The 15,174-nt window shown below is 38.2% G+C and overlaps 1 protein-coding gene across 6 annotated transcripts in view; it reads left to right on the top strand.

Annotated features, from left to right (window-relative positions):
- Positions 1–15,174, top strand: part of SCAPER (S-phase cyclin A associated protein in the ER) — a 529,442-nt gene that overhangs the window by 388,572 nt on the left and 125,696 nt on the right. For all 6 annotated transcript variants that reach the window (XM_078079039.1, XM_078079040.1, XM_078079036.1 and 3 more), the window contains one exon: positions 5,093–5,216. In XM_078079039.1, coding sequence (XP_077935165.1) covers positions 5,093–5,216 — 124 coding nt within the window. The remainder of the gene's footprint in view (positions 1–5,092; positions 5,217–15,174) is intronic.

Raw genomic sequence — 15,174 nt, 5'->3', positions numbered from 1 at the left:
AGCTCCTTGAGCAGACCACCCAGGCTGGGTTCAAAGAAGTGATCTTTCTAAGACAGGTGCTTTTCAAATAGAGGTTGTCTGTCAAACAAGTTTTACTGAGTGGACAAGTTTTTCCTGACCCTGAGATTTTTGGTACCCCCCCCCCTTTTTTCTCATCAGAAAGTAGTTTCTTTGTAGAAGTTTCTTGGGGGAATTTTGTGAGCAAAAGATGATATAGATGCACATTCCACACTTTACCAGTAAATGTGTTTTCTTTAAAGTACAGACAGCATTAGGACAAAATCTTATACCTTGTTTTTTATGGGTATGTTTATTGATGCTTTATGATATTCTACAAACAATTGTAGACAGGTTGTGTCTATTGAATAAAACAGAAAAATAGAAATTAAAAATCAAGGTTATAAAAATTATAGATAAAAGCCAAAGGGAAAAGTAGGATACAATTATAAAGCTATAAGGTTCCATATGTCATTCTAAATGTAATACCCTTATTTTTTTAAGTTTTTAGGGATCTACAATTTTATATGTTAATCCTACTATAAAGCTACAGTACACAAAACCATGTAATATGGCACAATGCTTGACAAAATTATTAATTAGAGTAGGAAACCAGGGAATATATCCTGTATTTACTTATGATAAAGATACCATTTCAAGCCAGTAGAGAAAAGGTGAATTTTTCAATAACTTATTAAAGGAGGGGGGATGGTAAATTTAGGCTTCTGGCTCCCACCACATGCCAAAATAAATTCCAAATGATTTGATAGTGAATTATAAAACCCTAAAATTACTACACACAGTGATAATTCAAGAAAAAATAAATATAAAGGGCTGGATACAAATGTATAGCTACCCCATCTCATAATGAGGAAGAACTTTTTAAATGATCAAAGAAAGGGAAGAAAAAATAAAACCACAAAGAAAAAAATTGTTAGACTACATAAAATTGTTTCACTTCAATACATAAAAACATAGTGTAAAAATAACGAGCAAAATGAAAGGCAGTGGATAAACTGGAAAAAATACTAACATGTATTAACCCTTTGCTATATTTATGAGAGAACGCTTCTAAATCATTAAGAAAAAGATAAAAACCTCCAATAAAAAATGTTTAGAGGACAAGAATAATTAACAAAAATATGAGTATGGATGGCAGCTTCATTTTGAAAAAAATCCAATAAATCCCTCCCTTATACTTTATCCCACAATCAGTTTTATATCACGGATTTAAATGTGAAATCTATGGAAGTACCAAGAGAAAATTTAAAAGAATATTTTTAAAATCTTGAAGTAGGAAGTCCTAAGTCTGACACAAATTTAGATGCACTAAAGGAAAGTTTGACAGATTTTAACCAATAAAAATGAAATCATTCTTTATGATAAAATTAAGTTTAGATAAACAACAAATTGGAATATTTATTTTCAACATACAGTGATCAAAGGTTAACATCTTTATTATTGGTGAAGAGCCTTATAAATCAGTAAGAAAAAGAAAAACCTCCCCCAATAGAAAAATGAGTAAAAGGTACACAGTGATAACTCAAGAAAATATAAATACACGTGGCCAATAAGCACATGTAAAGGTCTTTAATCACACTAGTAATAAAAGAAATGCAATCCTTAAAAATACTATTTTTAGCTGTCAAATTGGTAAAGATTTTTTTAATGAGATTATTCAGTTTTGGTAAAAGCATGGAGAAACTCTTTTTTGGGGAGTATAAGTCAGTTTAAAATATTTTTTTTTCTGGAGGGCAATTTGGATTTATCAATTGTCTATCAAAAATCTTAGAAATGGGGGTGCCTGGGTGGCTCAGTCAGTTAAGCGTCTGCCTTCAGCTCAGGTCATGATCTCAGGGTCCTGGGATCGAGCCCCACATCAGGCTCCCTGCTCAGTGGGGGATCTGCTTCTCCCTCTCCCTCTGCGCCCCCTGCTTGTGCTCTCTCTCTGTCAAATAAATAAAAACAATCTTTAAAAAAAATCTTAAAAATGTTCATATCCTTTTACCCAAATTGTCATTCCTGGAAATTTATCCCAAGGAACCAGAATGATATTTTTGGTACAGCTGTTATGAGCACGAGTTGTGCCATTGAGCACATCCTATGTCTGCTGAGTTCCCAAGCGTATAAGGTGGCCCTCCTACTATAGAACCTGAGAATTGCTTCCCGGTTTTCATTGTGTCTAGGATATAGGCATGAGACCTAAACTTCACAACCCAGTATACCTATTCCAGGCTTCCACTCTGAAGCTGATAAAGAAGGAGATCCCAAACTCTGTTCTTTTGACAATTGGAGACAGCTGCATCTGGCGTCCAAAGTCACAGTGTAAGTTCAGGCTGTGGCATATGGTGCCTACTGGTTTTTCATCAGATCTATGTAGTGTTGTGTGATTTGGGTATTGGTCCTGGCCATGTAACTTCTGTGCCTGTGTTTTCTAAATCTTACAATATACCCAATAACCTATCAATTAATTTCCTTTCTGTTTAAGTCATCCAGAGCTTTCTTCCTGTGGCTTGTAACTAAAAGACTATTATAACAGCATTATTTGTAACATTGAAAGTTGAACACAAAAATAGTAAGGGATTGATTGGGGGGAAAATGTCATATCCTTAGTATAACACTGTTCACCCTTTTAAAATCGTGCAGTATTTCTCAGTATAAGTATTTTAATGAGAAAAGAAATTTAAAATAGTAGATGCTTACAAAATTGTTGGAAGCGATTGTAGACCTCTGGGTTGACTCCAGAACAATATCAAACATATCCACTGGGGGCACTGCTCCCTCTGAGGCCAACACAAGTTGGGAAGGAAATAACTTAATGCCATACACAATTGTCTCTCACACCCAGGAAACCACAGAACGGGTACAGATCAGAGATTAGGAAATCAAAGTAGCACAATCCCACTGGTTCTTGACACCCAGAAGCTGGAAAATGGAACCTAGAATGCTGCTGCAGGAAAGCCTCGTATTTCCAAATCTTGTTTAATTGCAACCAGAGCTGAGAGCCACAGGAAGATGGCTTCAACTCAGTTCAACCTCCAAATTTTGTATGATAATATTTGTATGGTGGAAAAATCTCTTCAGTATGCATAAATTATGGCTGGAAGGATATGTAAGCTAGTAACCATGGTGATTTCTTTATTTTTTTTTTTTTTAAGATTTTATTTATTCATTTGACAGACACAGCGAGAGAGGGAACACAAGCAGGGGGAGTGGGAGAGGGAGATGCAGGCTTCCCGCAGAGCAGGGAGCCCGATGCGGGGCTCGATCCCAGGACCCTGGGATCATGACCTGAGCCGAAGGCAGATGCTTAACAGCTGAGCCACCCAGGCGCCCCAACCATGGTGATTTCTAAGGTGGGAAATTGGGTGGCTGAGGGACATAAGAGGGAGATGCTTTTTACCATATACCCTTTTTGTGCATGTTGTACTATGGTTGTCATTCATAGTCAAAAAGTTACAAAGGTAAATTGTAATTACATCAAAGCTCGGTAGTTTTTACTGCACTTCATGGGAACACACCCTCAGGTCTCTGGAGAACCCTTCAAGGCTTTTTGAGAGGAGGGAACAGAGTAGGGCCCTGGGTTCCCCACTTCTGCTTCAGTCAGAGAAACTCTGGTTTTATCAGTTCTGTGGTTTAAGCATCTAAGATTTTGTAAGCTTTTTAATTTTTTTAGCTTATCTTTATTTAAGTAATCTCTACACCCAATGTGGGGCTCGAATTTGTGACCCTGAGATCAAGAGTCTCATGCTCCTGTCGCTGAGCCAGCCAGGCACCCTAAGATTTTGTAAGCTTTTAATCTTCTGAGTAAGAAAGCATTCTGCTGCTTTTTAAAAAAAAAAAAAAATGAAGACGGTTATTACAGAATATTAAATGTCATGGAGAAATATTCATTATGTATTTGTTAAATAAATGTACATTTATAAGAATAGGGGGAGCAAAGACCAGAAGTACAAATACCAAATTATTTCTTGATAGTTTTCTTTTTTTTATTATGTTATGTTAATCACCATACATTACATCATTAGTTTTTGATGTAGTGTTCCATGATTCATTGTTTGCGTATAACACCCAGTGCTCTATGCAGTACGTGCCCTCTTTAATACCCATCACCAGGCTAACCCATCCCCCCACCCCCTTCCCCTCTAGAACCCTCAGTTTGTTTCTCAGGGTCCATAGTCTCTCGTGGTTCTTCTCCCCCTCCGATTTCCCCCCCTTCATTTTTCCCTTCCTGCTATCGTCTTCTTTTTTTTTTTTTTTTTAACATATAATGTATTATTTGTTTCAGAGGTACAGGTCTGTGATTCAACAGTCTTAAACAATTCCTTGATAATGTTCTACTATTTCTTTGTCCTTGTCTTTTCCAAATTTATTACAATTATTTTAAAAATTATTTTTATAGGGCAGCACCTGGCTGGTGCACTCTCTCTCTCTCTCTCTCTCTCTCTCTCTCAAATAAAGAAATATTAAAAAAAAAATAGTTGGGGTGCCTGGGTGGCTCAGTCAGTTAAACGTCTGCCTTCGACTCAGGTCATGATCTCAGGTTCCTGGGATCAACCCCTGAGTCAGGCTCCTTGCTCAGTGGGGAGCCTGCTTTTCCCTCTCCTCCCCACTGTGCACTATCTCGCTATCTCGGTCACTATCTCTGTCTCTCTCAAATAAATGAATAAAATCTTTATAAAATTTTTTTTTAAAAAGAGGGTACTTGTTTGATGAGCGCTAAGTGTTGTATGTAAGTGATGAATCACTGAATTCTACTCCAGAAACCAATATTGCACTATATGTTAACTAAGTAAAATTTAAATTAAAAAAGACATTATCAGATAGACTATTAAATACATTTCCATTATCTGCTATGTAACTAAGAAATTGGTAAGAGGCAAGTATTAGATGCTAACAAACACCTGCCTTTGGATAAAAAATTATAAGCTTTTATATCTAGCTGATGGGCCTTGTACTTAATATTTGGCTTTTTTTTTTTTTCAGAGTGATTTCCATCCTGTACCTGTTGCTTTTGTACCATTCATTTTATGTATTTTAAATTGTGTAGAGAAAAGCTGCTCAAGTTTTACAAATGGTGTTTCTCTCCTATTAGGTCTCTCTGCAATGCAATCAACGTTTACAACCTCACCTGCAATAACTGCTCAGAAAATTGCACCGATGTTCTGTTTAGTAACAAGATTACCTTCTTAATGGACCTCCTGATACACCAGTTGACGGTATGTAATATTACTGCTTTGAGTTAGAAGCAGTTAAGGTTTGGGAAATATTCCCTGTGGAGAAAACTAAAAGAATTCAGCTTATTTACCCTCCAGATGAAAAAAAGTGAAGATGATGGGGGAGAGTGAATTAGGAACTAGCAAAGAAACCTCTTAATTTGACAATCTCATATTAGATTCTCCTAACTTCCAGTATTTAACAGATAATATACTTGTAACACTTGCTGCCAAGTTCACAGATTTACGTGGTTAGACTGGGGGCTTCGGATTCAGTTGGACTCCAAGCCAAACCTCTGAGCCCACAGGAATGAGTGCTATAGAAGGGAAGAAAGCTTGAAAGCCTCAAAACCTCTCTTGCCAACTCAGTTAGAAGGGTAGTTCATAAAGGACTTTTTGATGGCCCTTGATATCTATTTTTTTGAAGCAAGAAACTCTTCTGTCAAAAAGGGACAAACCTGTTATACTTTTGAAACAGAAACAAGCAGCCAATTGTAGCCTTAAATTTTACTTCAGTTCACAGATGTTGAAAGAGATAAGCTCAGTATAATATCCAAAGGTTTAGGTCTGTCAACTGCAGCCTCCAGAACACAACCCTGGGGCCAGAAGTTTCCTGGTGAAGTTTCTGAGCCCCTGAGGTATTGGCACAAAATCTCTCTCAAGCTGCAAGTTTACAACACAGGAGATTTATTTTTCAGAACCGATTTACTTTTGCTCAGCACACAGTTCTAATACCTGTTTCTAAACTACATGCCTTTTGCTCTCTTTCCTCTTCCATCTCTCCGTCTGGTTAATTTCTGTACATTCTGCAGACTTAACTGAAACATAATGGCATCTTCGTCATGAAACCTTCCCTAACCTGACTCTCCCCAAGTCCAGGTTAGGAATTTTTTTTATGTGCTCCTAGGCATTAAATCATTCATAGAATTGATCACATTGAATTAACTATTTACTTGTCTGTTTCCCCATTAGCCATAAAATCAACAAGGATAGGAGATAACTTATCACCCTCTTCCGGATCCTAACATAGTGCCTGCCACTTAGTAGATTTAGTATATCATTGATGAATATATGAGAGAAGAAGTGGATCCCCAACATCTCAAGCTGAGAATCAGAAAGGGAATGATGAGGCCCTTCCAGGCAGGCATATAGATGATGAGAGGGGTCAACAGAGAGAACATAGGCACAGACCTAGAACTGTTTACACAGTACAGTAGTGGCTATTTATCATGATGACCCTGAGTCATCACCTGAGGGCTAAATTTGATTTGGTTTTATCTATAAAAGAAGGCATTAAAATATGGGTAAGACATTTTAGCACAAAATTCTACTCAAAATAGTTGAAAGGCAAGGACAAGGAGAAAAGACTTAGCATTTGTTGTATGGCCTTATATTCCAGACATTTTAACATATATTGCCTCATTTAATTTTTTAAAACACAAAGTCAGTATTATCCCATTTTACCAACAAGGAAACTTGAGTCCCAGAGAAATTGGCTTGCCCAAGACTACAGAGATTGAAAGTCACAGAGCTGAGAGTCAAACCTAGGTCTCTCAAACCCGAATTGAGAGACATTCCACACAATAACTAACTGCTACTTTTCAAAAGTGTCAATGTCATGAAAGACAAAGAGTAGAGAACTCTCACAGATTGGAGGAGGTACTGACAAGTAAATGAACTGTGGTGTCCTACACCAGGAAAAGGACATTAGTGGGAAAACTGGGAAATTCATGTAAGTCTACAAAGTAGTTAATTTTATTGACTCAATGTTAATTTCTTGCTTTCAATAATTACAGTATGGTTTTGTAATTTGTTAACAATAGGGGGTACCAGGCAAAGAGAACTCTACTATTTTTGAAACATATCTCTTAGTTTAAAATTATTTTAAAATAAATGTGAAAAATTTAAAAAAAAGCACTATGTTGCATGCTGCATCGTCTGGAAGAATTTATTTTGTGAAACTTACTCTATATTGGTAATGGAAGAAGAGACATTAATATACTTTGAAAAGGGCAGGTAACAAAAAAGACGGCCTTTGAAATGTGAAGGGATGAGTAAGATTTACAGACAGGACCTTCTATCCTAGCTCTTCAGTATTTTCTGTTCAAAACTTACTCTTACTGAGAGATATCATATGAAGTAGTTTATTATTCTCTCACTTAATAATTAAGTGCTTACTGGGGTGCCTGGGTGGCTAAGTCGGTTAAGTGTCTGCCTTTGGCTCAGGTCATAATCCTGGAGTCCCAGGATCAAGCCCCGCATCAGGATCCCTGCTCAGCGGGGAGTCTGCTTCTCCCTCTGCCCTTCCCCGCCCCCCTCCCCCCCGCTCATGCACACTCTCTCTCAGTCTCTCTCTCTCTCTCTCTCTCACTTCACGTTCTCTCTCTCAAATAAATAAAATCTTTTAAAAAATACTGTTAAAAAATGATTAAGTGCTTACTATTTCCACTTCCAGAGAAGCATGGTATATAATCCCCACCATCCAGGAAATCCCATTTTAGGAGTGGGAATGGATATACAGATTGCATGTAGTAAACAGTGTGATGGCGGCCTATACAGACTACAGTGGGAGCACAGAGGAAGGCGTTTGTAGCCTGGGACGTCACAAAGGAGGGACATTTGAGCTAGACCTTAGCTCTTCATAATAGCTCTCATTTACTAAGTGCCTGCCATGTGCCAGAGCTTGTAAGTAGCTTGATCCTCTCCCTCTACTTTGAAAGCCCGAGTTTCCTTTAAGTAATATTTCCTTGCTTGTGACCTCATGGTTTCTTGACACTCAGAATAGCTTTTAATCTCCCAACCAATTGATTTCAGCACATTCTGTGTTTATTTTGCTCAGTTCAGAACTTTAATCCTGGGACATTTGTTTGCCAAACACATTTTATTCCTCCTTTCCTTATACGTGGCACTTCCTGGTTTTTACAGTTCCTTTTAGGCTCCTTATTCTCTAGCTGTCAGTTCTAATACTGCTGTGACTCCGTTGGTGACACTTGGGAGAGGAGGTTGTGTTTCCTAATTTGGGGAGACAGAGGGTAGAAATGACTAGGGATGGTGATTTTTATGTTTCTTTTTTTTTTTTTGAAGATTTTATTTATTTATTTGACAGAGAGAGAGACAGCAAGAGAGGGAACACAAGCAGGGGGAGTGGGAGAGGGAGAAGCAGGCTCTCTGCCGAGCAGGGAGCCCAATGTGGGGCTCGATCCCAGGACCCTGGGATCGTGACCTGAGCCGAAGGCAGATGCTTAACAACTGAGCCACCCAGGCGCCCCGATTTTTACATTTCTTGAATTCATTTGAATATATTTCCATTTTTCTTGATAACTGGTTTGATATCCATGTCACCAAAATATGGACCACTAATTTGCAGTACTCTGTAAGTAATGGATAGAAAATAGTCATCAACACATTTTACAGAAGGATGAGAAGGAAGCATAAAAGAAGCTAATTAATTGAGATCTGGTGAGATTTATAAGATACTTAATAATGAGGCACTTCAACCTGTTTGGTTCTTTAGCAAACTGAGATGGTTTAGAAGAATTTTTTTTTTTTGTCTAGCTGCTTAGACTTTGTTTTAGCATTCTTGTATTTCATATCAATTATGTGCAAAGCACTGTACAGATGCCAGGGTTACAGAGGTAAATTGGACACACTCTAGAAGCCCACAGTTAAGAAAGGAAGAACTTGCACACATAAATACTAAGAAAAGCTGTGAGAAGTTCTGTCACATAGATCTACAGAGCCTAAGCAACCTAGAAGAGTACCTGGCACATAAGAGGTGCTCCTTAAATATTTAATGAATGAATTCTAACTTGGAGCATTAGAGAGGTTTTGGGAAGAAATTGGATTTCAATATGCCCAGAGGAAGAGTAGAAATTCTACAATTCTGAGTTATGATTTTTACAAAAGATAAATTAGCACAGGTGGCACTGTAAAGTATACCTTGCAGTAGAGATTCAAAGTAGGATTTTTTGGGACAAGCTCTTGGGGAATTTATCTGGAGCCCTGTAAAAACAGTACATTTAGATGGGCATGATCTAGGATGAAGTCTCACATAGATGTATTATTTTCCAAGAAGCATGAGAGTTTTTAAATATGTTAAAGCAGATTACTTCTGTCATTCTAGAAGCACGGTTAAGCATCTTTTCTGTGCCTAAATCTTCCCAGTGCACAGAACAGTGAGTCTCTAGCTTCAAAATGTCTCCTTGAGGAGACTAGACATGCACATTGGAAGGCAATAAAAAGACCAATGAAAAGAGCAAGATGGCAGAACAGGAAGTCCCAGCCTTCATTCCCCTACAGAGACACCAACTTAACAGTATATGGACCAAAATACCATTATGAGAATTCCAGAAGACAGTTAAGATGTTGCAGTACCCCCAAGCGATCTCAAAGCCAAGAATAGCCACATTGAAAAGACTAAGAACTGTTTCATTTTACTTGTGTTCACCCTCTCCCCCAAGCAAGCACAGCTCAGCACTGGCAGACAATACCCCAGTTCATGGGTTTTCCTTTAGGAGGGAGAGAGGAGTAGAGTGTGGGTCTGGCATTCTGTCTTTTTGGAGGGCTGCCCAAGGGTCTTGTACCCGTCTCACCTGACTCAGGATACTGACAGAGAGCTGGCATACTTTGGATTCCTAGCAGCCCCCGATAACAAGAGAGAGGGCAGCTTGCTGCTGTAGGACCAGAGAACTCACAGTGTTGCAGACAGACACCAGAGGGAGCAAGAGATTATGATGTCCTGAAAAAGAAACTAAAAGAAACGAACAAAACTCTCTAATTGAGAAATAGTACACACAGGCCCAGAGAAGTCACATCACCCACAGAAAGGTTTCAGAAGCCCCCAGATTTCCTAGCCAAGGTGATTGGTGTCTTTCTTTTTACAAAGTCAGGATGTAAAGTCTAGAAGAAGTACCTTTTTTTTTCAAATGTGCAGATCCCAACACAAAGGCATAAGACACACAGAGAAACAGGGAAACATGGCCCATACAAAGGAACAAGATAAATCTCCAGAAACCAATCTTAAAGAAACAGGTATATGAATTAACTGACAAAGAATTCAAAACAGTTATCATAAAGGTGTTCAATGAGCTCAAGAAAATGATGCATGAGCAAAATAAAATAAAGTATTTTTTAAAAACAAGTTTTAGGGCTAAAGAATACAATAATTGAACTGAAATTAGTACAGGAGTTCAAGAGCAGGCTTGATCAAATAGAAGAAAGAATGAGTGAACTCAAAGACAAGTCATCTGAAATCATGAGGTCACAAGAACAAAAAGGAAAAAGAATGAAAAAAAATGAAGAAATCCTAAGGGATGTATGCAGTACCATCAGATAGACCAATCTACACATTATGGTACTCCCAAAAGAAGAGAGAATGGGGCAGAAAGCTTATTTAAAGAAATAATAGCTAAAAATTTCCCAGTCTGGGGAAGGAAATGGATATCCAGATTCAAAAAGTTCCACAGACTCCAACTATAATGAACCCAAAGAAATCCACACAGAGAAACATAATCAACTTGTCAAAAGTCAGAGACATTTGTAAACCTGTGGCATAAGTCATAATCTCTGAGTCTTTCCTATTTTGGGGGTTCCTCCTCCTAGTCATTCTGTTGAGGGGGCGGTGAGGGAATGTACAGAGTCCAACTTACTGACCACAACCCAAGCAAGATGCACCTGTTTTCTAGGGACCTAGGGTTGCTGGCCTCTTGTTTTTCCAGCCTGTCTTCTGGGGGCGTGGCCTGCCACACTGTTACTCAGGCAACCGTGTTTGGGCAGAGTTGCCCTGGCCTGTGGTGGGGGATGGGCTCAGTGAACGAGATTGAAGCAGTGATCAAAAACCTCCCAAAAAACAGGAGTCCAGGGCCTGATGGATTCCCTGGGGAATTCTACCAAATATTCAAAGAAGAAATAATACCTATTCTCCTGAAGCTGTTTCAAAAAATAGAAACAGAAGGAAAGTTTCCAGACTCATTCTATGAGGCCAGCATTTCCTTAATCCCCAAACCAGGCAAAGACCCCATCAAAAAGGAGAATTTCAGACTGATATCCCTGATGAATATGGATTCCAAAATCCTCAACAAAATCCTAGCTAATTGGATCCAACAGTACATTAAAAGGATCATCCACCACGACCAAGTGGGATTTATCCCCAGGATGCAAGGGTGATTTCAACATTCTCAAATCAATCAATGTGATAGAACACCTTAATAAGAGGAGAGAGAAGAACCAACCATATCGTCCTCTCAATTGATGCAGAAAAAGCATTTGACAAAATACAGCATCCTTTCCTGATTAAAACTCTTCAGAGTATAGGGATAGAGGGAACATTCCTTAAGTTCATAAAATCCATCTATGAAAAACCCACAGCGAATATCATCCTCAATGGGGAAAAGCTGAGCCTTTCCCTTAAGATCAGGAACACATCAAGGATGCCCGCTCTCGCCACTATTGTTCAACATAGTACTAGAAGTCCTAGCAACAGCAGTCAGACAACAAAAAGAAATAAAAGGCATCAAATTGGCAAAGAAGAAGTCAAACTCTCTCTTTTTACAGATGACATGATACTTTATGTGGAAAACCCAAAAGACTCCACCCCCAAATTACTAGAACTCATCCAGCAATTCAGTAATGTGGCAGGATACAAAATCAATGCACAGAAATCAGTTCCTTTCTTATACACTAACAATGCAACTGTAGAAAGAGAAATTAGAGAAACGATTCCATTTACAATAGCACCAAAAACCATAAGATACCTCGGAATAAACCTAACCAAAGAGGTAAAGGATCTATGCTCTAGAAACTACAGAACACTCATGAAAGAAATTGAAGAAGACACAAAAAGATGGAAAAACATTCTGTGCTCATGGATTGGAAGAATAAACATTGTTAAAATGTCTATGCTACCCAGAGCAATCTATACCTTTAATGCCATCCTGATCAAAATGCCAATGACATTTTTCAAAGTGCTGGAACAAACAATCCTAAAAGTGTATGGAATCAGAAAAGACCCTGAATCGCCAAGGAAATGTTGAAAAAGAAAAACAAAGCTGGGGGCATCACGTTGCCCGATTTCAAGCTATATTACAAAGCAGTGATCACCAAGACAGCATGGTACTGGCACAAAAACAGACATATAGACCAATGGAACAGAATAGAGAACCCAGATATGGACCCTCAACTCTATGGTCAAATAATCTTCGACAAAGCAGGAAAAATATGCAATGGAAAAAAGTCTCTTCAGTAAATGGTGCTGGGAAAATTGGACAGCCACATGCAGAAGAATGAAACTCAACCATTCTCTAACACCATACACAAAAATAAACTCAAAATGGATGAAAGACCTCAATGTGAGACAGGAATCCATCAAAATCCTAGAGGAGAACATAGGCAGTAACCTCTTTGACATTGCCACAGCAACTTCTTTCAAGATACATCTCCAAACGCTAGTGAAACAAAAGCAAAAATGAACTTTTGGGACTTCATCAAGATAAAAAGCTTCTGCACAGCAAAGGAAACAGTCAACAAAACAAAGAGGCAACCCACAGAATGGGAGAAGATATTTGCAAATGATACTACAGAAAAAGGGCTGGTATCCAAGATCTATAAAGAACTTCTCAAACTCAACACCCAAAAAACAAATAATCAAGTCAAAAAATGGGCAGAAGACATGAACAGACACTTCTGCAAAGAAGACATACAAATGGCTAACAGACACATGAAAAAAATGTTCATCATCATTAGCCATCAGAGAAATTCAAATCAAAACCACACTGAGATATCACCTTACACCAGTTAGAATGGCAAAAATTGACAAGGCAAGAAACAACAAATGTTGGGAGAGGTTGTGGAGAAAGGGGAACCCTCTTACACTGTTGGTGGGAATGCAAGTTGGGACAGCCACTTTGGAAAACAGTGTGGAGGTGCCTCAGAAAATTAAAAATAGAGCTACCCTATGACCCAGCAATTGCACTCCTGGGTATTTACCCCAAAGACACAGATGTAGTGAAAAGAAGGGCCATATGCACCCCAATGTTCATAGCAGCAATGTCCACAATAGCCAAACTGTGGAAAGAGCCGAGATGCCCTTCAACAGATGAATGGATAAAGAAGATGTGGTCCATATATACAATGGAATATTACTCAGCCATCAGGAAGGATGAGTACCCAACTTTCACATCAACATGGATGGGACTGGAGGAGATTATGCTAAGTGAAATAAGTCAAGCAGAGAAAGTCAATTATCATATGGTTTCACTTATTTGTGGAATATAAGGAATAGCATGGAGGACATTAGGAGAAGGAAGGGAAAAATGAAGGGGGAAAATCGGAGGGAGAGATGAACCATGAGAGACTATGGACTCTGAGAAACAAACTGAGGGTTTTAGAGGGAGGGAGATGGGGGATGGGTTAGCCCGGTAATGGGTATTAAGGAGGGCACGTACTGCATGGAGCACTGGGTCTTATACGAAAGCAATGAATTGTGGATCACTACATCAAAAACTAATGATGTATTGTATGGTGACTAACATAACATAATAAATAAAACAAAATAAAATAAAATAAGTAAGTCACAAGAATGTAACAAGAAAAAAAAAGAGACAAATAGAGAATTTTGAAAACAGCAAGAGGAAAGTGACTTGTCACATGCAAGGGAACCCTCATAAAAATCAATGATTTCTCACCAGAAACCCCACAGGCCAAAAGGGATAGAATGATATATTCAAAATACTAAAAGAAAAAAATGCCAACCAATAAAACTATACCCAGTAAAACTATCCTTCAGAAATGAAGAAGCAAAAACTTTTCCAGATAAACAAAACCTAAGGGAATACATCACCACTAGACCTGCCTTACAAGAAATTCTAAAGTGAGGGGTGCCTGGCTGGCTCAGTGTGTAGAGCATGGCAACTTTTGCTCTTGGGGTTGTGAATTTGAGCCCCACATTGGGTGTAGAGATTATTTTTAAAAATCTTTAAAAAATTTTTTTTAAAAAAGAAGAAATTCTAAAGTGAGTCCTTCAAGTAGGAACAAAAGGATGCTAAACAGCAATATGAAAGTCCAGTTGATCCTTGAACAACATGGGTTTGTACTGCATGGGTACACTTATATGTGGATTTTTTAAATAAACATATGGTACTGTAAATGTATTTTCCTTATGATAATCTTAACATTTTCTTCTCTCTAGCTTACGTCATTGTAGTAATATAGTATATAATACATGTAACATACAAAATATGTGTTAACTGTTTATGTTATCATAAGTCTTCCAGTTAACAGAAGGCTCTTAGTAGTTAAGTCTTGGGGTAATCGAAAGTGTACATAGGGTTGGCACCCCTAATCCCCATGTTATTCAAAGGTCAACTGTGTAAAGCTTGGCTGGTAATACAGAATGATGTATTACTGTAACAAGGAGGCTGTAAATCATTTTAATTCTGACATAGAATTAATTATAGTATAGAAATTTTCTGGTAACAACTTGTATATTTCTTTTTTTTAATTTTATTTTTTTAGGTTATGTTAATTACTATACATTACAACATTAGTTTTTGATGTAGTGTTCCATGATTCATTGTTTGCGTATAACACCCAGTGCTCCATTCAATACGTGCCCTCTTTAATACCCATCACCAGGCTAACCCATCCCCCACCCCCCTGCCCTCTAGAACCCTCAGTTTGTTTCTCAGAGTCCATAGTCTCTCATGGTTCATCTCCCTCTCTGATTTCCCCCTCTTCATTTTTCCCTTCCTACTATCTTCTTTTTTTTTTTTAACATATAATGTATTATTTGTTTCAGAGGTACAGGTCTGTGATTCATCAGTCTTACACAATTCACAGCACTCACCATAGCACATACCCTCCCCAGTGTCCATCACCCAGCTATCCCATCCCTCCCACCCCCACCACTCCAGCATTATGCTAAGCGAAATAAGTCAATCAGAGAAAGACATGTATCATATGATCT

Source organism: Halichoerus grypus, chromosome 8, assembly GCF_964656455.1.
Source record: "Halichoerus grypus chromosome 8, mHalGry1.hap1.1, whole genome shotgun sequence".
Taxonomy (NCBI): Eukaryota; Metazoa; Chordata; class Mammalia; order Carnivora; family Phocidae; genus Halichoerus; species Halichoerus grypus.
This window is presented reverse-complemented; position numbering and strand designations above follow the sequence as displayed.